The sequence below is a fragment of the Sylvia atricapilla genome, chromosome 2 (genome assembly GCF_009819655.1).
Source record: "Sylvia atricapilla isolate bSylAtr1 chromosome 2, bSylAtr1.pri, whole genome shotgun sequence".
NCBI classification, from domain to species: Eukaryota; Metazoa; Chordata; class Aves; order Passeriformes; family Sylviidae; genus Sylvia; species Sylvia atricapilla.
Genome location: NC_089141.1, coordinates 107,013,822 through 107,037,049, shown reverse-complemented (window position 1 = coordinate 107,037,049; position 23,228 = coordinate 107,013,822). Strand labels below are relative to the sequence as shown.

The 23,228-nt window shown below is 39.0% G+C and overlaps 1 protein-coding gene across 1 annotated transcript in view; it reads right to left on the bottom strand.

The window, feature by feature from the left end:
- SYTL5 (synaptotagmin like 5) overlaps positions 1-22,781 on the bottom strand; it is a 53,935-nt gene extending 31,154 nt beyond the window's left edge. Inside the window, exons 1-4 of the mRNA XM_066314042.1 lie at positions 22,292-22,781; positions 12,918-13,133; positions 2,575-2,687; positions 1,182-1,314 (exon numbers count right to left, since the gene is read on the bottom strand). Coding sequence (XP_066170139.1) covers positions 1,182-1,314; positions 2,575-2,687; positions 12,918-13,133; positions 22,292-22,410 — 581 coding nt within the window. The 5' untranslated portion in view covers positions 22,411-22,781. The remainder of the gene's footprint in view (positions 1-1,181; positions 1,315-2,574; positions 2,688-12,917; positions 13,134-22,291) is intronic.
- Positions 22,782-23,228: the final 447 nt, after the last annotated feature.

The following is a 23,228-nucleotide window of genomic DNA, read 5'->3' as shown; positions in this document are numbered from 1 at the left end:
AATATACTAGGAAAGGCAAGACATATTCTTGTAAGAATAAATTTCTCCTATGGGGAATGTCACCACCAAAAACATTCCTGTCCACAAACAGAAACAGCACCACTAAAATAAACAACAATTATAAAAACAATCGTTTCTTGTAAGGGAATATAACTTATTGGTTTGCTTAAAAGATTAAAATGGAAGAAGGATTAGATAAGTAAATTTTAATGCCCTTTTGCTATAGCTACCACTTGGCATGACTCAGAGCAAAATCTAGGTCTATTATAGAGAATTCTTTAGGCTGGTTCTTTCTTCACCAGAATTTGAGAGGCCAGAGGTGTTCTGATGCTCCTTCCCCCTATATTAAAGAGAGATAGATCACTTCTGTTAATTTCTGGAGTCGCTGGAGCAGGTAGTTCCATGCTCATCTCTCCTCAGAAGGCAAAAAGCTGTGGAAAGCATCCATCTGACTTATCTTTTGGATCCCTGATAAAAATGTGTTCTTCCTTTCAACAGAAATAAAGTTTTCCAACTACCATGGAGGCTCCAGCCATGAATGAACTTCCATCCAAGTTTTCTTCCCATCCACCCAACAGCCTCAAACTAGATCCAGACACCACTTGGGCAACCACAGAGTCCATGCATCTGCCTGTGTCTCCTGAGAGTGAGTGCCCCTCAAAGGGCACAGCCAAGCTCGGGCTAAACCCTGCAAGATGAGCAGCAGCAGCTCTGTTTATTCACTGTCACACACACACTCTTGGGCTGTACTTGCACAGCTGGAAGCTCAAAAAAAAAACACCTTGTGAGCCAAACTGAGTATACCTAAGAACCAGGTTCTACAAATACTATTCTTTGCATTTGCTTCTCTGGCAAGCCTTTATGCCACTCTGTTACTTCTGAGTAGGAAGAAGAAAAATTAAAAAGTGAAATTGACTTTTCTTCTGCTACCTTTATAGCTGAAGGACAATTACTGCTGCATTTCCTAGGAAACAGAAATCTAATTATAGTATGTATGCCTTTAAATGAAGGCTGTTTCTAATCCCAAGAAGTTTGAGGCTGATGTAGAAGACTGGAAAAACTCAAAGGAAAATCTATCCAGCCACATACAGCTGTTTTTAGATCTATCAGTTTTCAAAAAAAAACCAAAAAAAACCAGAAATCAAAACAAAAACCAACAACAAGAAAACCAAAGGATTTACCCAATCTTTCGAGGTCTGCTAAAGACAGATTTGTGCCCATTTGTGGAGCAGACTGGTACGTCTGGCTTTCTTTCTTCATTTTCTTGGGGTTGATCTTTGAATGTTCTTTCGTCATCTGCATTGGAAACTGTGTCTGCAGTGAAGGGAGAAAGAAAATAGAAAGTGAACTTCTGTACAAAAAACACAGCACAGGTCAAACAACTTACAAAAACAGATAATGAAAAAAACCTTGGGAGATCTGAATGAAATTAAATATATGAAATAAAACTTCAGCTTGACATGTCTCTCCTTATCAGCTCTTTTCTTGAACTACACTTCCAAATTTACCAGTGACAATATTTAATAACTAAAGGACCTGAAATTTAATTTTGAAATGTACAGTATCTTCTGTGTTGAATGAAAGAATGTTTTCATAACTAAAATGTTTGTTCAACTAGGAGCAAGGCATGGGAAAAAGGGCTTAAATATATTTTTCAATATATCTATCAAGTAGAAAATCATGAAATATCCAATCTGACCACTGACATAATATTGAGAATTTACACACTTGCCAATTTTACAGTTTCTGAAGCACAGTGGTATTGGCAAGGTCTGTATTTTCCAAGGAGCAGGTTTGCACCATGTGTTTTTTTTTCCAGTGGCAGTAAACCCAGTCCCTCTCCTTACAAGGTAGGGGATAAAACTGGGTATAAATTCTACATCTGAAACAGACTACCTAACATCTTCTGTGTTTGGAGGAGGGGCGTTAAGTGAGTAGAAACCATCTGCATTCAGGAAAAACTCCTATTCCTTACACCAGTGGTCCTGTGGTACCCTGCAAGGTCCCAGAGCAGCTCACACACACTGCGCTGGGCTTGGCCAAGATAGACACTTTACTGTACCTAAAAGTGCAGGTGCAGCTTGTTTGAGATACCTGGGTAGAAGGAAAGTCTGAATTACCAGGGAGCCTGGATATAGCCCAGGCTCCAGCAGACAGCAAGGGAGCTCACATTTACCTTTCTTTTTCAGAGCTGAAAATTTGAGTGATTTTTACAGAACAGTATCACAAAAAAGAGGGCCAAAGGCAAAAAATAACTGGGCTGAGATATCTCCATACAGCCAAACTTCCTGGCAGGAACTGAGAACAAATTTCAGAGTCTCTGCTGCTGGGCTTTGCAGCTAAATAACACGGTCCACTTGTTTGAACAGTGAGTTTTTAGCAGCTCCATATCTCCACAGAGATACTTCTTTTATATAGTCTTTACCTTTCCTGAATATTAATAATTCATAAATCACTATATAGTCACAAATAAAAATTTAAGATTAAAGTACTGATTATACTTCAATCAGGAAAAACATACAAGTCAAACACTCAAGAAACAAGGTTTTGAACATATAAAGCACAAGTCCCTACCTGGGAATTTGTGAAGGATTGACTGTCTGACAACATCAGTTCCAAGATTTGATTGTTTGAAGCGCTTTGCTCTCTCTTCAAAAAACCATTCTCCTGTCACTATCCGGAGCTCTCTGCATGAGGAAAATGAAAAAAGCCAGAGAGACATACACATTAACAAACTTGACCAGCCAAAGCTAATGCAGTTCATCAATCAACTGTCACACTTAACAAATTCTGGACAACATTTGCCCAGTTCAAAATAAAGTGTAAAGAGATTGACTGTAGAGCTTGGAATAATAGGACACTTAGCAGAAAATTATCATCTAACTGTGAGAATGGAAAGGAATTTTTAGTAGATGAAAATTTACTTAGCAAAGAAGTGTTTCAACCATGTTTACAAGGTTTCTGTAAAAAACAGAACATTCTGTCATCCTAGTCTTTTGTGAACTACTCAGTGTCACAGCTTTCAATTACTCCAAAATGACAAGAGACATAGAAACAGCAACAGTGGATTCAGGGAGAAAATCCCTCATCAAAGCTCCTGCCAGATGAGTTCATGGATGCTATGTGGTTATAGACAGGTTGTTACAAGTCCATGTATATGTTTCATTTCTAGTTTTATACGCTGACACTATGTGCAGTTTTGTCACATGGCAGTGCTGCTATGAACTAGCTGTGTGTCAGCAGTTCAGAGCAATGAAAATTTGTCTTTGCTGCTGCTCTGGATAAAGCTGCTTTTTCTGCCTTCAAATTCTTTTACTTATACTAGCAATTAAGAAAACCTGTAGTGGCACTGCTGGGCTTTTTACTGGGTATATCTTAATGCTGGTTGTTAGCCTTTTCCTGAATTAATTTCTTTATGGCACAGCATCACCATTTCTACTGCCTCAGTACCCACAATTAATGGCAAAAAGCTACTAATCATGAATACTCTAATAAAAAGCAAATAAACAATCTAATAACCCTTAAACATTAAAAACTGATTTAGCTCCAGATGTGTTTCTGCTTACTGTTCAATAAGAAATCTTACTTTCAAACCTCTACCAGAAAAGAAATCATCCAGTCTCTTGGGCACAAAAATTACCACAGATGGATTTAGAGCACTTATCAATATCTTCACTATTAAGTTATTTCTGAGTCATGCCTGAATGGAGTCTTACTTGAGAAAACACTAAAAATTACAGAATAACATCCTGAAATGACCTAATATTACCACTTTGTCCTAACTGTTAATGAATCATGCATCTTTATGACTCACAGGAAAAAAAATTAGAAAAATCAAAATGCCAAATACATGTCCACAAGCATAGGAATAGATTATTGCCTTATCTTGTTGTTGCAGGCTCCTAGTGAAAAAGCCCTCCATAATTCATCATCACGATCACTCAGTCATTATGGAAGGTATTAAATAAAATCTTTATGCTTCAACCAGGAATTTTTAAATTACTTCTGTTGGTTCCAAACACTGAAAAGGATTTACTTCATAAGAAACTATGCCTGGCCTGGCTGATGTGAAAAATGTGTTTTTCTCTGAATGTGTATTTTCACAATTCCCTTACAGCATGCACTTCTCTGTGCAGTTATTTTATCCCAGGACTTATGGCATGTTTAATGTTTTATACCAAATCATAAACCTTCCAGACCTTTCACTACACCATCAAATTCCATTGCAATGTGAATGACATATCACACTGCAGTATGATCTATACAGTTCATTTATTTTTTTTTCCTCAGTTACCACCAAGTTTGACCATAAAACTCCAAAAGTGCTGCTATCCCCTCGGATGGAGATTTCACCCATCCCTGACATCTTACCAGGAATATTTAACTTGATCAAGATCAGGCAGAATACTGCCCACATCCTTATCCAGAGAAGCATTTCCATCCTTCTCCAAGCTCTGACAACCTAAAGGAGCTGTGACTTTCACCCAGGGTTTCAGCAGAGCTCCAGGCTTTTACAGCCAAACCTTGCAATTATTTTCACACACAGCCCTGATTGTAACACTCACCTGGGTTGCTGTGGTTCATGGAAGGGCAGCTCTTTGCACAGAGCCCCTGGAGAGCCATCCCCTACATTTTCTGGGCCAGATGTGAACAATGATGAGGGAGAGAAAACCTCTGTGGTGCCTCCTGCATCACAGGCCCCCAGGGGCTTTCAGCCTGCGTGGAAGGGTGGCTGAGACCAGAGTGTCTGCTTGTTTTGCTGTCCTGTAGCTTTGTGATCTGATTTGATCCTTCCATGGCAGGACAAGAGCTCAGGGAGGGTCACGGGGGCTGGAGAGACCAAGGGAGCTGCAGCAAGGGAGGGATGGTTGGGGCAGCTGTGGAAGGAGTCTGGGAAGGAAAGGGATGGAGGATTTCTGGGCTGTGCAAGAAAGAATCAGCAGTGATGTTGCTGGTGGAGGCAGGTCCTCCCTCAGCATCCATCCCTGGGAGAGGACCCTCCTCTCCTCCATTGCACTGTGATGTGGGACCCTAGGGCCCACCATCAGTCTCCGTGTCCCTGCTCCATCCCACGCCATCTGAACAACCTCTGCTCCTTCTCTCTCTGGCAGTAAAGCAGCCCACAAGATGGGAAAGGTTGGCACCAGGCTGGGAGTGAGGAAGGAGAACTGTGCAGAAGGACTTTCCCTTCCCTTGCCATCCCTGTGCAACTACTGGACCAATATTCCTCTTCCTCAAAACAGAAGCTTTGCAGGGAAGGGATAGATCAGTTTATTTGGGCAACAGTGGTTGATCCCTTTATCTTCTGGCAAAGGATAACTAGCAATCTACTTCTCCGACTAATCTCTCTCTGCCATCTGCAACCTGCCACTACCAAACAGCCCCAAGTTACCCAGCTGGTGTCCTGCCTAACCAAGGAAGTTCCAGGCCACTGCTGGCAAACACAAATTGGGCCCCAAGGAAAGAGGAGGGTGAAAACCCCTTTTTCAGGGCTGAGCAGGCAAAGGAGTGTGTCAGTCACTACTCTGACAGAGCTGACCTGTGTGCCCAGTCAGGTAATGACAGCAAACTGAACTGCCCACCTTCTACATTACACTGATGTTTTTAGGATTCACATTTTCAGTGAGGTGCCAACTCCTTGACAGGGATACTCCAGAGAGGCTCACACTGCTCTGACTTCACCAGGAGAATGAGGGCTGAGGCAAAGCACAGACAACTCCCTTAACTGAGGCACAAAATATGGTAAGTAAAGGGAGAATTGCTTTGCTTTAGTCAAGTGCTTCACCCCTCTGGCCATCTCAGTTTATCCACAGTGAAGGGGGAAAAGCAGACAGCCATTGCAAGTGCTGCATGAAACAAGAGACCTCAACCTTCACTTCAGAACTTCATCCTTATTTTCATCGCTTACTGTCTTGAGATCCTGACTTCAACTGGCGGACATTTTTTTGCGAAAAAAGTGGCCTTACCCAACAGATAATTTCTACAAAAATATCACTTTCAAATGATATAAAGGGAAAATCCCCAAGCTTTGCAGCTTTGAATTTCTAGTGCACTAGTATTGGATTTATTTTCCATGTATGCTGAACAATTCTCACAAAGATGAGTGTTCATGTTATCTTAATCACTCAAACACGTCAGGAGTACCTATTAAAAGAATTTTTGTTCTACACATAAATAGAATTTACTTCAGATCAAATGATTGCCTGAGTCTCTGACTTGAAGTTTGAATTTCATAATTGCATTTGACATTCTGAATCAAAAAACTGAAGAGCAAGACCTAAACAATCTTATAATAATAATGTTATTTTCATGCAATTATGACAAAGGGAGTCTCTCTCCTACTGAGATAGAAGAAAGATGCACTATTTCAAATACAGGATTTAAATGAACCCTTTCTGTCTAAAGAACTGCTTCAGGTGGAAAGAAACAGGGGCTTTACTCAACAGTAGATTAAATTAGTGCCTGCAGGTTTGGCTCTGTTGTTTGCAAAATGGGCCCAAGGTCCACCCTGACTGCAGATTAAGATATGTGCATGCATTTTCTTTACTTTCCCAGTTAGATCTAGCCCATTATGTGAACAATATGCATAATTTCTACCAAAACAGGATTTAGACTGGCCTTCCAAGGTGTTGAACAGATGCTGAAGTCAGTAGCTTTAGAAAACAGGAAAGCAGTGTTATAAATTGTAATAATAGCAATTTTTGCATGATTGCTCTTTCCTATGCTCAGAACAGCTAGAAAAATTAGCATTTAGGCATTTCAGTTGAGTACCAAGTACTTTGGGTATCTGCTAAAGTCCTTCTATGTTAATTACTGATCCACCTACTCACATCATCATGTGAGAAGGAGCAGGTTATGGTTCTGTGCTTCTTCCCCCTCTGTGATCTCCTACTAAAAAAAATAATGACACACTGCTAATTTAAAACCAGACCACAACCTATAACCTCCCCCTGTGGAAAATTCAGATTTTCCACTCTCATTTCTATGAGGCACTTCATGGTTAAGTGTCCCAGTTAATAATAAAAAAAATCCATTTCAGATGGAAAGTCCCAACTGTTACTTTCAATTATTTCTTTAGAGCAAAGCCCCACATTTGTAAAACAGTTTCTTCTCCATTTGATCATCCTGTCTAGTTCACATCCACAGCAGAAGCAAGAGATTCAGCCTACCTTCCTTTCCAAACCTGTTCCTCAAGTTATTTTTACTTCCTCCTCAGGAAGAAATTGTGGGAAAAAAGGCAAAACCAAAGGCAGGATAAAATGCAGCCTGTGTTTGAACATACCAAAGCCTTACCATATACCCTCACACACCCTCATCTTTGTATGTATTCAATTCCACAAAGTATTTTCTACAATATAAATAAATTGCACTCTAAGTTTTATTACACTGTGAGGCTATTAAACAGAATTTTTTGACCCTGTGAAAAGAAGGAAAACTTGCCTAAAAGTTACTAAAATAAAATTATAAGAAAATTGAAAAGTATTTGCATAGTAAAACACTGGAAATGGCTCTATTTTTAGGCTCCTAATGGGAATAAATGTTACTAAGAGATACCAATGAATTTTCATGACATGTTAAGACAGCATAATTATTTCAGAGATTAAGATAAATTTTCCATTATTGCTTTGTTCAGATGTAAGAACGAGGGCTACCTAGGCATTTGATATATAAAGGCAGTGCTCTCACATACCTAGACATGCAATAAGAAATACAGACAGCATCAAGGTGTGAACTATACCTTTCAGAAGACAGCTGGAAGAACTTAATTTCCCTCAATCTACTGATCATTTTGTCTGCCAAATTTAAAACAAAACCTGATCGTAATTTAAGAAGATGTATGGGGAAAAAAAGAGGCTTTAATGGAAAGTTTCTTTTAACGCCCATATTTGAAAGCTCCTGCTGACCTCAGTTCCTTGTATGCAGGGAATGGAGCAGAAAGATTCCTCTTTCAAGTGCATCACTACATACAGGCTCGATTTACCTCATTAAATAGTTCAAGAACACAACTATTGAACACAATCACATGGATAAGGGCTGTCTTGTTCTCTGACCTAAGCTGGAGAACTAAGAGTTTGGCTGAGGACTTAGCTCTAATCCTTCCTGACCTGTGAAGGCTTTCTCTTGAGACTTTGTATTTTACCTGGTAATAACATGCAGGAGGAGCAAAATCCAACTGAGTAATTTTCTCTTTATGGACATTCAAGGGAGATATACTTTGACAGTAACTGTAAACTGTAAGACACCTTACACATAAATCTGTTTGTTATACTTAAAAATACCGATGAACTTCTCTCCCTATTCACATTCAAATGTCTTTCCTCAAATTCACTGAATATCTTTTTTTGAAAGCTTTTCAGAATGTAATTAATGTAATGAGCTTCCCCATCACCATAAGATGTTTTTCAGGTAAGTCTGTCTCTGGAGAAATGGCAGACAAAATGCTCTAAATATTATTTTATAGAAGTCAGAATCTATTGTTGCCAGATGATGTTCTGATTGACAGATGAACAAAGAGAATGTATTATTAAATGAACTGGCATCTCACCCCTACAGCCACCATCATGTTACTCTGTTGTTCTTGGGGTTTTTTAATTTGTTCAGACAATAATATTATGCTGTACCACATACTTATAAAATTAGCATCTTGAAATTACTGTTCTTCAAATCAAAGTGAGCATGCTTGCAGTTTGCCACCTTTTTGGTTTTGTTTTTGTTTTCCTTTTGGTTTTTGGTTTGTTTTGTTTTTTGGGGGCTTTTTTTGGGGTTTTTTTTTTTTTTTTTTTGTTTTTTGTTTTGTTTTGGTTTGGTTTGGTTTGGTTTTTTTTTTTTTGTTTTTTTTTTTTTTTGTTAGGTGGACCTAAATCCACCATAACTCTTAAAGCAATAACATCATTTGATCCCAGGCCATGTGGCAAAATGCGCTTTCACTGTATTGAAAGTATCCCAGACTACAGCATTAGGACCAGGCAGGCTGGACTCAAAAAGCTCATAAGGAAAAAAATGTTAAAATGTATTAAATGAAGCAAGAGGCAGATATTGGCTGATATTACCTACATCCCTTTCATTGACACAGCAAGTTGTTTCTGCAACCACTTTGGATTATCTGTGTAATTCAAGGTATTTCTGCAGAAATCAGTGCAGTTGTTGTCTCTTTGAATGAACACACTCCCCATCCAGTACCAGACCTTCTTCTCTGACACTAAATGTACTAATTAGGGTTTTTCAACAGCTCTGAAAACTTTTGGACATATTCCTGCAGGTGTAATTCATGACAAGGAAGAGGGCTTGTACAAGCTACTGCTATAACCACCAACTTAACTAGCACTTAAAAGATACTCTAGAGCACAACTTGGGGAGGACAGCCATGAACTAGTACAGCACCTTGTAAGGGTTCACAAAGGCCGTAAACACTTCTCCCTGACTTTTAAGGGTCTCACACAGTCTGTGTGACAATACACGTGTACAACAAGAGTTTAGCCTGGCTCTGCTAATGGAGCAGCTCAGCAGGGACCAGAGTCTATACAGATATCAACATAATCAAGGCTGATAGAAAAGGCATGAAGGAGAGGGACAGATACAAAAGTTTTCCAACACTCTTTGGAAAGCATGATAGAACAGCCAAATTTGACAGACACAAACACTATGCAGGTCAGTGCTACAGAGCTATAAGATTTTTTCCCTCTTCCTGCCTTTTGTTTGCTACTTATAAAGCGTAAATGTCTCTTAACAGTGAGTTATTTTCTTTTCCTTTCCTTCAGCCTTTTCATCTTACCAAAGGCCCTATTAACTTAATCAGCTCCTCCATCAACTGTAAGATAAAACGCCTAAAAATCCTGATTTCCCCTGCATTTTTGACTTGTAGAAAAGTAGAATTGAAATGATTTAAGCAAGAACTATGTGCAGTGATGTAACTGAAATGCCTTTCCCAAACTTCCATCTCCTCACTGCCCACACAGAAGATAATCTCTCTGTGTACTCCCAGCAATGTAAAAGATATTTTACGCATCATTAACTGTCATGAAGTCTTGCAGAAACACTGCAAATGAACAAAAAGAAAAGAGAGAGAGAGAGAGCTTTCAATTCAATAAAGATACTCAACCTGGACAGAACTTCAGCACTTGCAAAGTTTACTACTTTACAAGCAAATTACACTGTGTAATTTGTAGCAACCTAAAGACAGACTTCAACCAGAATTAATTGTCAAGTTGATTGCTAAGAGCACTGCTTGGCACGCAGAATTTCAGCACAATCAGGAGAAGCAGAAGTTACATGTGTTTTGAGAAGTTGCCTCATCGATCTTTCAGTCCCAAAACAGGACCACCTTTATTGATGTCCTACTCCGAAAGAGGTTTATCGGAGCTGTGTTAAAGCAACATTCTGCAACTCTTCCAAGTTATGTCAATCATCATTCGTATCATCTAAATTACATCCTTTCACTGCAATTTAAGTATCACATTACTTTTACCCAAAGAGGGGTCATACAACAGCCTGTAAACGGATTTCTGTAGATTTAAAACTCAGGTACCTTCAGTCTTCTCTCACCTGGGCTGAACACTTGTGACTCCTTCTATTGTTCTGGACATCCTGTGTGCTAAGTTTCATTATTTTCTGCTGAACTTTCTCCGGGTTGCCAATATGAATTCTGATAGACAGAAATGGGAAGGTACTCTACATAAAATAGGATTTTATCACACATTTTACAGGCCGTTATTTGGCTTGTACATCATTGTGTGATGCTCAATTTTTCTGCAGTGGAAAATTCTGTTGATTCATGTTCAGCTTTTATCCAGTACAATACCCAGATCCTTTCCTAAGGAACAGCTGCAGAAGCTGTTTTTTATCCTCGTTTTATGTTTCTGCAACTGCATTTTTCCCAAATGTAGTACTTCCACATGCCCACAGGGAGCCATCACTCGCCATACCTTCAAACCACTTCTCTAAATTCTAAGCATCACTTTGAAACCCAGTCCTGTCCTTCAGCATGCCTGGAGCATCTCTCAGTTTTATGTCTCCTGCAGGTGTAACTGGCAAATTCATCTGCTGCATCAAGGAACTTAACTAAAATATTTCACAGTAATAAGCCAGCAAATATTCTGCTCTATATCACTGGGGTTTTTTAAAAGTTTTATCTGGTTTATATGTGTGGCACTTTCTGGGTTTTTTCTTTTAGTTTGTTTGGGGTTTCTTGGGCTTTGTTTTCTTGAGTTTTTTTTGACAGTGAAATGTCCATAGCCACGCTGAGAACAGAGCTTTACAATTTTCCAGGCAGGTCTGCAATCACATTGGCAGAATTTATTCCAGGGCACAGCTACCCTAATTTGTCAGCCTATTAGAAAGGAACAAGAGAGAGTATCAAAAGGTTAACTTCAGCCAAGCTATAAGACAGCAACAGGTCCTCCTCTATCACCTATCAAAAGTGGAAACAAAATTGGTTTTGACATTATTTGTCCTTGAGCCAGCTCTTACTCATCATCCTGTCACCTTGTCTTGGCTTTCAAACAACACAGCTACCATTTGTTTTGGTGTTTTTAGAGAAATTAGAGGTAGTGTGGCAGGGTCAACAAATCCCTTGTTCTTTTCTTCATTTTCAAAGAGTAGCATTGTGTTTGCTGTTCTCCATGCTGTCACCTCACCTGCACTCTATCACTGCTCAAAGGCACAGCACTGACATTATCTCAGGAACTGCCAGAGGCAAAATACAAGGAGCTCAGCCAGGCCCCTGCCAATTTAAAATCATTTCACAAATCAAACACTTAAACATTTTTCATTTTAAGATGTGAGACAGTGTCCTTTGGATGTGCCCTGCTGGATGCAGAGAAGGTTAAGGCATCTACTTAAAAATGGATGTGGCCTTCTAAAGCTAAAGGTAGAGACACAAACCCTAAGCCCCATGCCCTGCCATGTTAATTCTTGACTAGCTGTCTAGGTAGCTAAAGCCTTGACAGAACTAGCAATTTGTGTTCACTTCCTGAGACAATTTACAGAAAACCTTCCCTTTCTGATCTTGTTAGTTTGACAATCTGTTAAATAAATCCCTCCAATTGTTTTTTTATTGAGTTGGTTTTTTTTACATCATCCAGTCTTTACATCAGGGTACATAGTTCAGTTTTGTTGCCCAACACATTTCTCCTTTCTTTCATGGTTATCTTACCAAGTCAAGCTAAAAAATCCCATATTACCAAACAATCAAGCAAACTATTCTTCCAAGTCTTTGGAGAACAAGCTAGTTGGCTTGGAATTGGGAAAAGAGTCAGAGCAGCAAATAAAACTCCCAATAAGCCTCTACCCTTGTATATTCTCCATATTCTCTGTGCAGGTTCTTTTGTGCTAAGGAGATTGTACAATGCTGGTGTTGCAAGTATATATGATTGGCTTTTTGCAAATATTGAAATGAATACTATATGTGTTATATTAGAAAGTTATGTTGTATTAATATAGTATGCTTAAACTGTCTGTCTGGCCAGGATAACATCCAGTGAACGTGTAAAGAAGACCCTGCTATTGACATACCAACTATCAGCATCTACCATCTGAAGAAAGTACAGACCAATTCCCAAGCTGGAGGTGATAATGAAGACACAGCCAAGAAACATGCATGCTCTAAAAATGCAGACCCAAGGAGAGACCATGCAAAACAGTTCCTGGAATATGGAAACTAGTTCATGAAAAAAATATGAATATTCAACACACTGACGCAATAGAAACGGTATTTAAAGAAGGCCTCTGAAATAGCAGGTTGTGCTATTTCAGCACCGCCGTTACTTTGCCTTTTTGTTTCCTAATTGTCTTATTTTCTATTATTAAACCTCCTTCTTAACATTTACCAGGAAAGTGGGCTCTGTTTTTCACAGCGGCACCACCACAAAGCCCCGGGCAGGGCTGTACCCCGAGGGTGGCTGCAACATCCACCAACTTACGCGATCTTGGCGCACACGCAGCACTTCCACTGCCCGTCAGCTCCCAGCACCCGGCACGAGCTGCACACCCGCAGCCTGCAGCCCTGGCACTGCTCTCCCCTGTCAAAGATGAAGCCCAGGCTTTTCTGGCAGCGAACGCAGACCCTGCTGTTGTCCTGCTCAGAGTGGTGGCTGCCACCTTTCCTTCTCGCTTCCAGAAGCTCATTCTTCAATTTCCTAAAACAAAACAAAACAAAACAAATTTTTAATCTGGACGTTCAACTCAGTGATCTGTGAGAATTTATTAACAGATTAAGATTTTGTGTTAAAAATACAAGACACGAGTAAGTGCAAGTTTTTTGGGTTGTAGTTGCTGTATTTCTTGATGCAACAGAATAAATCTATCCTCCAGCTATCAGACATGCAGTCAAGAGAAAAATCTGGAATATCACTACAAGTAACTGCAGATAGCTGAGCAGTTCTGGATAACTGATAAACCATCTTTGCTTCTCCCTCATCAATAACTCAAGTCATGCTGAGCCCAGGTTGACAGCAACTCAGAAGTGAGACCATCCAGTGCATGCACAGAAGGAAAAGAAGAATACACTTTCTGCAATTAATGTGCATTTAATAATATTCCAGTGCAGAGTTAGTTAGGTGTACATATGCAGTTCTTCACCAGTTATTCAAAGCCTTAAGATAGCCCAAACAAAAAGATCTAAATAGATAGTGGTGTTATGCTGTGATGCCACAATCAAAGTAAAATAGGAGAATGTCAGTTTAAATAGTGTGACTTGCAGATCTTAGCAGTTCTACCACTGACTCCACAGAATAAAAATATTTGTGTCTTAGACTTAATTTTGAAGTCTGCAGTTTCAATGGCCAATGGGATGGATCCTAAACAAGAAAACAACTCTGAGATGTAACTAAGCTCAGTGGCTGCTAAATTCTTTCAGTTTTACATGCCTGGGTATTGCTGTTTCCCCATTACACCACCCTTCCCTATGCTTCTTTCATCATCAGCCAGGAGCCCCCAAAGCCCCTCAGTCATGAAGCACTCCAGCTCACTGAAATCACTATATCTCTACACACACAGATGTTTAAGGGGGGGATTTAAAAACCTGCTGCCACCATCACCTAAAGATCAGTAAAAATGTGTCAGAAGAAAACCACATGGAAGACAAAACCAATAAAAGGTTGCAGGTTGCAACCTTGTAAAGGAAGCTAGGAACATTGCTTGGGCCACCAGGGAGTCAGCTGTGACAGAATGAGGTTATTTGTGGATGCACTGCCTTGCTAAAAGGCTGGCCAGCATTTTGCTTCCCACTGGGATCCCATGAACAACAGCTGCTCTGCAGCCACCTGACCTGTGGATGCTCAGCCTCTGACAGCTTTACAAAAAGGTCATGCCCAGTCCCTCCAGGCAGCAACTGCAAATCCCAGTCAAGGGTTTTCCTCTGCTGGCCTCTATCCAAAATCTTTAGACTCTTCTCCCACATCCAGTCCGAAAAGCCTTTCTCTCATGCCCGAGCCTTCAAAAGTCTGTCCAGGCTTCACATTCTTTTTTGGTACTAACTGTTATTGCAGTTTATTGATTTCTTATTACATCTCCTCACTTCCTGCAGAGATGCTTTTTGTTCCAGACATGTGTCCATTTCCCTCTGTGGGTCAGCTCCAAATGCAGAGAGCTGACTTGTGCTGTGAAACCTGCCAGTGGTGCTGAGTGTTGCCACTGAGCACAGAGAAGGGAGATGATCTTTATTTTTGCCAGCCCTATCCTTGGATCTGCCTTCCAAGCAAGTCTGGCTTCAAACATCCAAAGAGAGCTCATCTGCTTCTTCTGGACTGAGAAGTAAAGACAACCCACACCACTCACCACCAGAATGCTCTTGACCACACCATTTTAAAAAGAGATGCCACATCTGTCTGCTTGAATAACAAATACACCTTTAGGAGCTTGTGAACACATCTAATTGCCTCTGAGTTTATGGTCACTCACATCTCACTAAACATCAAACAACATTCACAAATGTTTAATGATTTACTGTCACCCCTCCAGCAAAGTGAAGTTGTCAGAGATAAAGTGCTGTGCTACATGGCCACTTCGAGTACCAGCTGACTTTAAGGAAATTTGTTAAGATTGATTGTGCTTTCACACAGTGAGAGGTACTGCAGCACTTTTCAGGTTCAAATTCACCTTGCCCTGCGCTTTTGCAATGACCTCAGGGGGTGGAATTTCCAAAGACCTGTCAGACCTGTAAGGACTGAGGCCAAGAAGACATTGAACACATTGGCCTTTTCCACAGGCTTTGTCACTTATCTTCTCTATTTCACCCAGCAGCAGCCGCACACCCTTCCTCACCTTCCTTTAGCCTCCATTTTCTTAATTACAATGTTCTCCTGTTACTCTCACCTAATTTGATTGCCAAACTGGACCACCACTTCTTTACTTGATCACTGGTCATTCTCTCTCTATCTCATCTTTTTTGTGGTCTCCTGTCAAAACTCTGACTTTTTATAAAACAGAACTGCCAATGAATGTTCAACAGAGAATCTTAAAAATACAGAGACAACTGTATTTTTACTTTTTATTCAGGTTTGCAAAGATTTGGTCAATCACATACCAAAGAACTAAAGAGGCACAAATAACTCAGTTCCAGTTTCTTTTGGCACTTGAGTATCTGTATGCAAACCAAGCACCTGACCCTTACCCTAGTGTCAGAGTAACTCAGAAGATGAATATTGTTAATCCTCAAATCTCAAAAGGGTCAGAACACTGTACACTAGCAAAGGCTTGTTTTTTTTCATAAGAGTTTTGTTTCCAATGGCTTATTTTTACTGAAAAAACTTAAATTGACTATGACCCATTGCGTTTCAGGAACTTGACACACGGTTATTGGCAGTTGCCATCTTTCTGGCAATCATCACTCTGTCTTGTGCCCTGTATCCAGGTGTCTGATGGTGAAACAGATCCTCCACTGAATTCCTTCCACTTCAGCCTTCTCCCTCCCCACTGCAACTTTCAGGCCCTTTTGTGCTTAGCTGGAAGTATTATTGGGCATAAAACTTGTTTTAAATAGTTCCAGTTTGAAATTAGGAAATGTCTACAGGCTCAAAACAATAAACAGAGCATTTCTTTTTTAAAGTTTGCTCAGAAATCAACATGATGAAAAAACTTATCAATGTTCTTGTGACATTAAAAAGAGATTATTCCTGCTATTCAGTAGTGGTGATTGCAACAGTATTTGACACTGCTTATGTGGAACACAATCTAAAATTCTTATCAGGTGATAGCTGATTTGCTAACAGCATAAATTCTGAGAAGTGTTTGTTTTTAAAGTGAATTTAAATTGCCTTTGATTACTTCCAGGGAACTGAGAGAAGATAAATCAACCCACAGTTTCTCCACTCAATTAAACAAATAAGAAAGAAAAATTCAAAAGCAAGCAAAGAGTGCATGGACGGATACACTGGATACAAACTTTCATTTCAGATTCCCTATATTATTTGTCGAGCTGAACTCCTGATTGACTGCAACAAATACATTCATGACTCAAGAAAGTAAAAAATGAACTGTCTCAAGGGCCAGGAAGAGCGGGAGGAGGTGGGTGAGTCATCTGAAAAAATCCATCATCATAACAGTCCCTAAACAAGCACAGCTGAGCTGCACTGCTTACACTGTACTGAAAAGGGATAACAAGTGCAGCCTGTAGCTGCACTGACTTACCACTACATTTATTTCCCAGGGCAGGAACCAGCTGCATTATAAACACCCAATTTCCTTGTGCCAGCCTAACATTTACACTCCCCATAATTTTAAAGGGATACATTTACAGGTGGAGTTAGATTTTTTAATCACAAATATTAAACAAGAATTAATCTTTATCAATCTTCTCCTAGTGATATGAAAGGGGTAATAAAACTCAGCAGGAGCCAATTTAATAGGCTTCTGGAGAAAAGGAATCCTATCATTCATTGGAATTTCTAAACTTCCTATTACAATGAGTGTTTGATGAAAGATAGCTATTAAAAATAAATTTGATTCTGCCAAGTATAACAGAATATGTAGCCATTTTTCTAAACTGTGAATTTATATTAGTATCCCTCTACTGTCTGAGAAAATATGTTAAGCACGTTGGAGAAGGGGTCTGTTATAACCAGTATTCCAGGTAACACTGAATGCCTTAACCTGAGCCTGTCCAAAGGTGGCCTAAAAGGCACATATAAAATACAGCAGGAAACACAACAAACAAACAAAAAACCAGCCAAATGAACCAACTCCAGAAGTCATAGCTCTTGGCACAGTTGTCCACCAGCTACCAGAGGCACAGGAATCCCTAAAGAACTCAGCTCCTTCCCTATGGATGCTGAAAGCAAGGAGGCAAATGTCCTTGTTCCTTCACAAATGCAGACTCAAGAGATTAAATATTCTAAAACTCCTATAACACCGGAAAGAGGAAGCAATGAGAAGCTTTTACAGATCCATTTTTTATTAAAAGTAAGCTTTATCCTAGAGAATATTTATCCCTCAGAAGTAAAATATCTATACAACTGCAAGAGACAAGACATTCTTTGCCCAAGCCATTCACTTTAATGACTTTAAATCAATAATTTCCTTTAACTCTGTAAGCCTTATCTACTTACTTTAAGCTAGGCAAGTTCTTTTACCAAACTGACTGGTTTGGATGGGGTTTTCTATAGTTCAGTAGGATTTTAGAAAACTTAAATTTGAATTTTTTCTACATCATCTCCTCTCCATTAAAACAAACAAACAGACAAACAAACAAACAGTCAAATGTAATAGCATACATAATCCATGAGGTTTATTTTCAAATTTCTCCTGCACCTTCTTTCTCCCCATTTCAAAACCCTTTTTCCTCTGAAGAGGTAGAGCAGCATAATCCAAGTATGCCTAATTTTATTTTGCCATTCTAAATTTTCAAAGAGTCATAAAAAAACTGAATTAAAAGCAAAAAAGGGCAATCCTCTCCCTCCCTCAGTCAATTATAATCAAAGAGTTTGGCAGGGAAAAAAACTGAATTGCTTTTGCACATGTGAATGGAAACATCCTTGTTCTGAATCTATGCAGCTGCTAACTTAGATACTAGAGAATGTAGAATTTCTGTGCAGGAATTGGCATCAACATTCTTGAGCATGAGGAAGAAAGGCAATTTTCATTCCAGACTGAATCTCAATACTTTCTCCAAATTCAGCCAGATTCCCTTCACTATCTGGCACAGTATGCAGAAAATAACAATAAATATTATTGAGAGTTCACAGAAAGAACTGGGCTATTACCAACTTCCCTTGAGATGTCCTTGGATTGTAAAATATGAGTACCTGAAGTACTTTTTATACTTATTTAATAAGCACAGGTTTTCACATTTCGTTTATGTAGAGACCAATGTGATACAAACTGTGGTAAGAACACCCAAGTATGGAGGCACATTGATGACAACACAAGGAAACAGGCAAAGAATGAATCTGCAAAGAAAAGGAGATGTGGCAGAGGAATGGCAGAACAGAGCCCAGTGAAAAGAAGGAAAGGAGGCATGGGAACTGAAATTATACTGGATATCATAATTATGACAAACTTCCATTAATAGAACTTTTTCTGGGTAACTCACTCATTCATCCTGTCAAATAAATATGGTTACTAAGGTAGAAATAATAATAATAATAATAATAATAATAATAATAATAATAATAATAATAATAATGACAGAACAGATCTTCTGTTGGTTTTTTACTAGTCCTCAATTAAGTAGATTGTGCTCAGTGTATGAAAATTAGTCACCATGAAAAATTCTTTCACCACTGCAATATCATGGTTCCCAAAGTAGGACAGGACAACAAAACAGCCACGTCTACCATTAGAGTACTGAAAATAGTAATTACCCTAATGGAAAAGTCTCTGATTCATAAAATAACAATGTGGTGAATGATGTTAAACACATCTCACAAATGACTGAGCTGCCAGACAGGAGCATTGCAACTTCCAGGTACAGCTGGCCAATGTGTTTTAACACAAGGGCTCTCTCCTTCCAGTATTTATAAGGACTTCTACAGAAACACAGACCACACACCACTAACATTATATATGCTGACCTGGAACCATTTTGTGCTTGTAAACAAGTCCAAATATATACTCAGCAGATAAGTCACTTCCCACTCCTCAAACTTCTGCTTTTTTCAAGTACTTGCCTGTAGCTACCACATGGTGGTATCCATGTGAACAATTTCTCCTATATTTTAATGACGTTAATGCCCTAAAATGTTTCCATGGATCTCTTTGGACTGATAAGAAGATGTCATTTTAGTCAGATGAAAAGGCAGGAATGTTAATTTTCCTTGTCAATACAGAGCTGGGGCTGGTGTAATTCTTACACAACTTCTCGCAACCCAAATGCTGAGGGAGAGGTTCAAGCAACGACCTATTAAAGCCTTTTACTTGGACAAAATTGGAAACTTCTTTCATTGCTTTCCCAGCACAGCAGTTATTACTGTCTCCTCTAAAAGCATGGCATTTGTAGCAGTGGCCCATAAATAATGGAAAGGAACTTTGTATTTTAAACCCTAAGAAAATAGCCAACGTAAGAATTAATGATTTTGCACAAATAATCTTAGCAATTGGAAAAAAAAAAAAAAAGATGGTAATTCAACTGACATCAAAAGCATCATAAAGCAATGTTTAGAACATGGTAGGTTATTTGTACAAGTAATCTAATAACAGCTTCAAATCAATATCCAAACAAAACTCCCAGTCACACAAGATGCACGCTTAGAATTAAGAACATAAATCATAATCCTTATTAAGGAGATTGGTTGTTTGTATCATCAAAACTAGACCTTGACTTCTGTGTTTCTCTCTCATGTGGGTGAAATAATTGTGCATCAAAGAAAAATACAAGAGGAGCCACCTGCACTCCAGAACACGAGTATGAGCAGCAATAGCAAAAACAGCCCTTAACAATTTCATTATTAGAATATCCTCCTGCATTTACCATTGCTTTCATAGTGAATAGAAAGGTCTTTTTGAGTTACAAGGGCTTTTGAAAACTAATAGGAAGAGAAAAAAACATTTATCAAGATGGATTCAGAAAAAATGGAACAGGATAATAAGAATTCTTCAGTACATATACAAGTAAACATCTTCTCAGAGTGGAAAATGCCGTGAAAATAAACTAAAAGGGAGTTGCTCTTTTGCAAAATACTTCAATAAAATATATAACAGATTGTACCAAATGAAATTTTAAAGACAACAAATGTTCCTCTGAAGTATGCTTATAAGCTATGATTATAGATCCTTGCCAAGTTGTACTGAGAGAAAGAAAAATTAAAAAGTCTCTTAGGAAGCAGTTAGCCATCAAATTCTTCATAGGTTTTAAATGCTGGAAATATTTTATAGACAGTATTCCACTGTTATCAGACAAAGTATGGTCTAGTGCCAATAAATACAAAGCCAGTTGGTTCATATATAGGTGCTGGAAGTATGCATAAGCATCAGACTGCATCATTAGCTATTTAATTAGCATTATATTTCAGATTAACTTGATTTGGGTTATTTTCTTAGAGTGCTTCTTCCATTTTTACCAAAACACTGATAATAAGCCAGTGCCACTTGTGACTTCACTGGACTGTGCTGTACTCTCCAGAGGTGCTGCAAGTTCCCAGACTTAGTAAATTTGGCAGAGTGAATTCCAGCAATGCCATAAAAAGCACAAAATTTAGGGGGTTAAGATATCATATTTGGAAAAAAAAAAAAAAAAAAAAAGCAACAGAAGAAACCCCAAACTAACCAAATGAAACAAAACAAAGAACTCTATAAAACCTCCAGAATTTCAAATTCTATTTGAAACTGGGAAGTGACAATAGGAGAAAAAAGCTTTCAAGGGCTTTAGGAATCTGGTGATATGATACACTCCATACTGATGCCTTTGACAAATGATTATTGGCACATCACACATTTCCAAGGCCACCACCTCAGGAAAGTAAAATACTTTATTTGCAATTTTTATTTTATTACTAAACAGAGCAGAATGCCTGGAACAAGCAGTGCTCCATCTGTTGTCTTCTTCATCTCACAAACCATTAAGGAGACAAAATGATTAATTTGCCCACACCACCTTAAAGAAACACCTTTCCCTCCAGTCTGGCAGCAGCAGAAGCAGTCTTATTTCACCCCCTCCTTTTAGATGAGCCATTGTGCTCCCCCAGGTAAATGGGCTGCACACCAACAGGGGCACTGCACTTAGACTGGGTTCAGGTGAAGGAGAAAAGCTTTCAAAACCTGTGGCTAACTCTGTCTAGATTTCCAAATAATGGTTTTACACAGAAGAAGCTTCAGTAGGTGCTGAACATACACCTTTACAATGCCTAAAATAGCTTTGTACAATGTCTAAAAGGTTTTTTAGAAAAACAAAAGGAGGAACAACTCAGCCTGGCCTTGGGATTCATGGAGAGAAACCAGCAAAGGCTGGAAATTTTCCCTCTATCATTCATTATATTCAACAGCCTTGTCAACACCAAGTTCCGCATCCATCCACACTAAACCTCTTTCACAGAACCAGCACTGTATGAAGCGTTAAAAGGGCAGAGAGGGGAAGTGAAATGAAGCAGCAAAACCATCCTTGAAAAGCATAGGGACCATTCCAGAACTGATATTTAGCTGAACCAACTCAATCTGAGCCTTTTAAAGCTGCTGATTCAGCCTGCCTCCTCACGTTGTCCTCTGAACTTTGGTTTTTGCTTTTCTGAATAGAAAAAGAACACATGGACTCCATTAATATCCTGAGACACTACTCCCAACACTGACTTTAGAGATAAACACCTGAGATTTTAAATTTTATTAGTAAATCTAAGTCACTTGAAAAAAATCCCTCTTCCCTGTTTTGTAAGCACCACAACAGAAAGAAGAAGGACGCCATCATGCATTTGTCCCATGCTGTAGCAAGTTCTGAACAGAGGGAGATGCCAACTTTCTGTCCCTCTGACACCTCCCAAACTTCTCTCCCTCAGTCAGCTCTGAAGGCAGCCTGTGTGTGCAGCTCTCTCAGAAGAAGAGAGTTCAAGTGCCTTATTAAACCTTTCCATTTACAGGAAATTCAGCGAAACTGGACTAAAACTACAGAATCTGAAATTTTAAAAATGCTGCTGTGCATTTTTGCACTTGTTATCTTTCTTATACTTTTGCCTTGAAGCAACGGATGTGATTTTTTTTTGTTTACTGAGAACCATACTAGCAAGCAATATTCTTTTTAACACACTTGAACTTACAATTAACTGTGCCATCTCACAGCACTCATCCTTGTGTGAGGCATATAGAAAACCTTCACTGGGTACCACAAAATATATCTACTAACCATATATTTAAAAGCAATAACAAAAAGGGTTACCTTATTCTTTTATCTTCCACTTTTTTCAAGTACTCATCTCTCTTCAGTACTCCCAATATTGTTTCCCTTTCATGTTCCAACAAAAATGACAAATTGATGATCTCCAAGTGCTTCGTCATGATCCTGCAACAGCCACTCTGTCAATGGCCAATTTGCCCAGTCAATACTTCCAGTGATTTATTTGCACAAGTCCAAAGGCACGTTTGTGTCAGAGAGACAAAATCCACACAGTCCAGAGGTACTTTGAAAAATGCTTCTTTAAATTAACTCGATGGCAAGGTTGTATTGCTTTTCCTTCCAGCTACACAAGAAATAAAAGTTTCTCCTTTGTTGCTTCCTTGGGAATGGCAGTCATTTTCCTGATCATTGAATGCCCTTGGATCCTGGCCAGTGCTCACTGCAAGCCTTCAGATTGCATCAACTGCAGCTGCAGAATAAGCTTCCTGAATAATTGTAGTTTGGACGCAGAAAATCACTGGGTATATTTATATCCAACTACCTGAAAATCAAAACAAACATGTGTGGATGATTTTGAAATTACCATCAGTCTGATTTGTCAAAAGCTAAATCTAGTAATGGTTTGGAAGCCACTGAAGAACGGCCTATAGACTTACCAGGTTATCTCAGGGGCTAGTTATACATAACTGGCATGAAAGTTTGGTGTTTTTTCCAAAGAGTACAAAAAATCATTGTTTCTGCAAGACAGACCCAACTCTCAGTGTGGTTTTTATCAGGTAAGAAAGTGGGACAGGAAGGTGATACACAAACAGAAGCACACAACAAGTCAATGCAAGGCAGAAATACAAGTCAGGAGTAATGAGCATCTTATCACTGAAAACTGGGAAACAATCAAACCATAGATTTGGGTTGCTTTTTAGGTTAGATTGCTGCCTTAGACATACAACAGCTAAGTCATAAAACCACACTTTTATTCTCT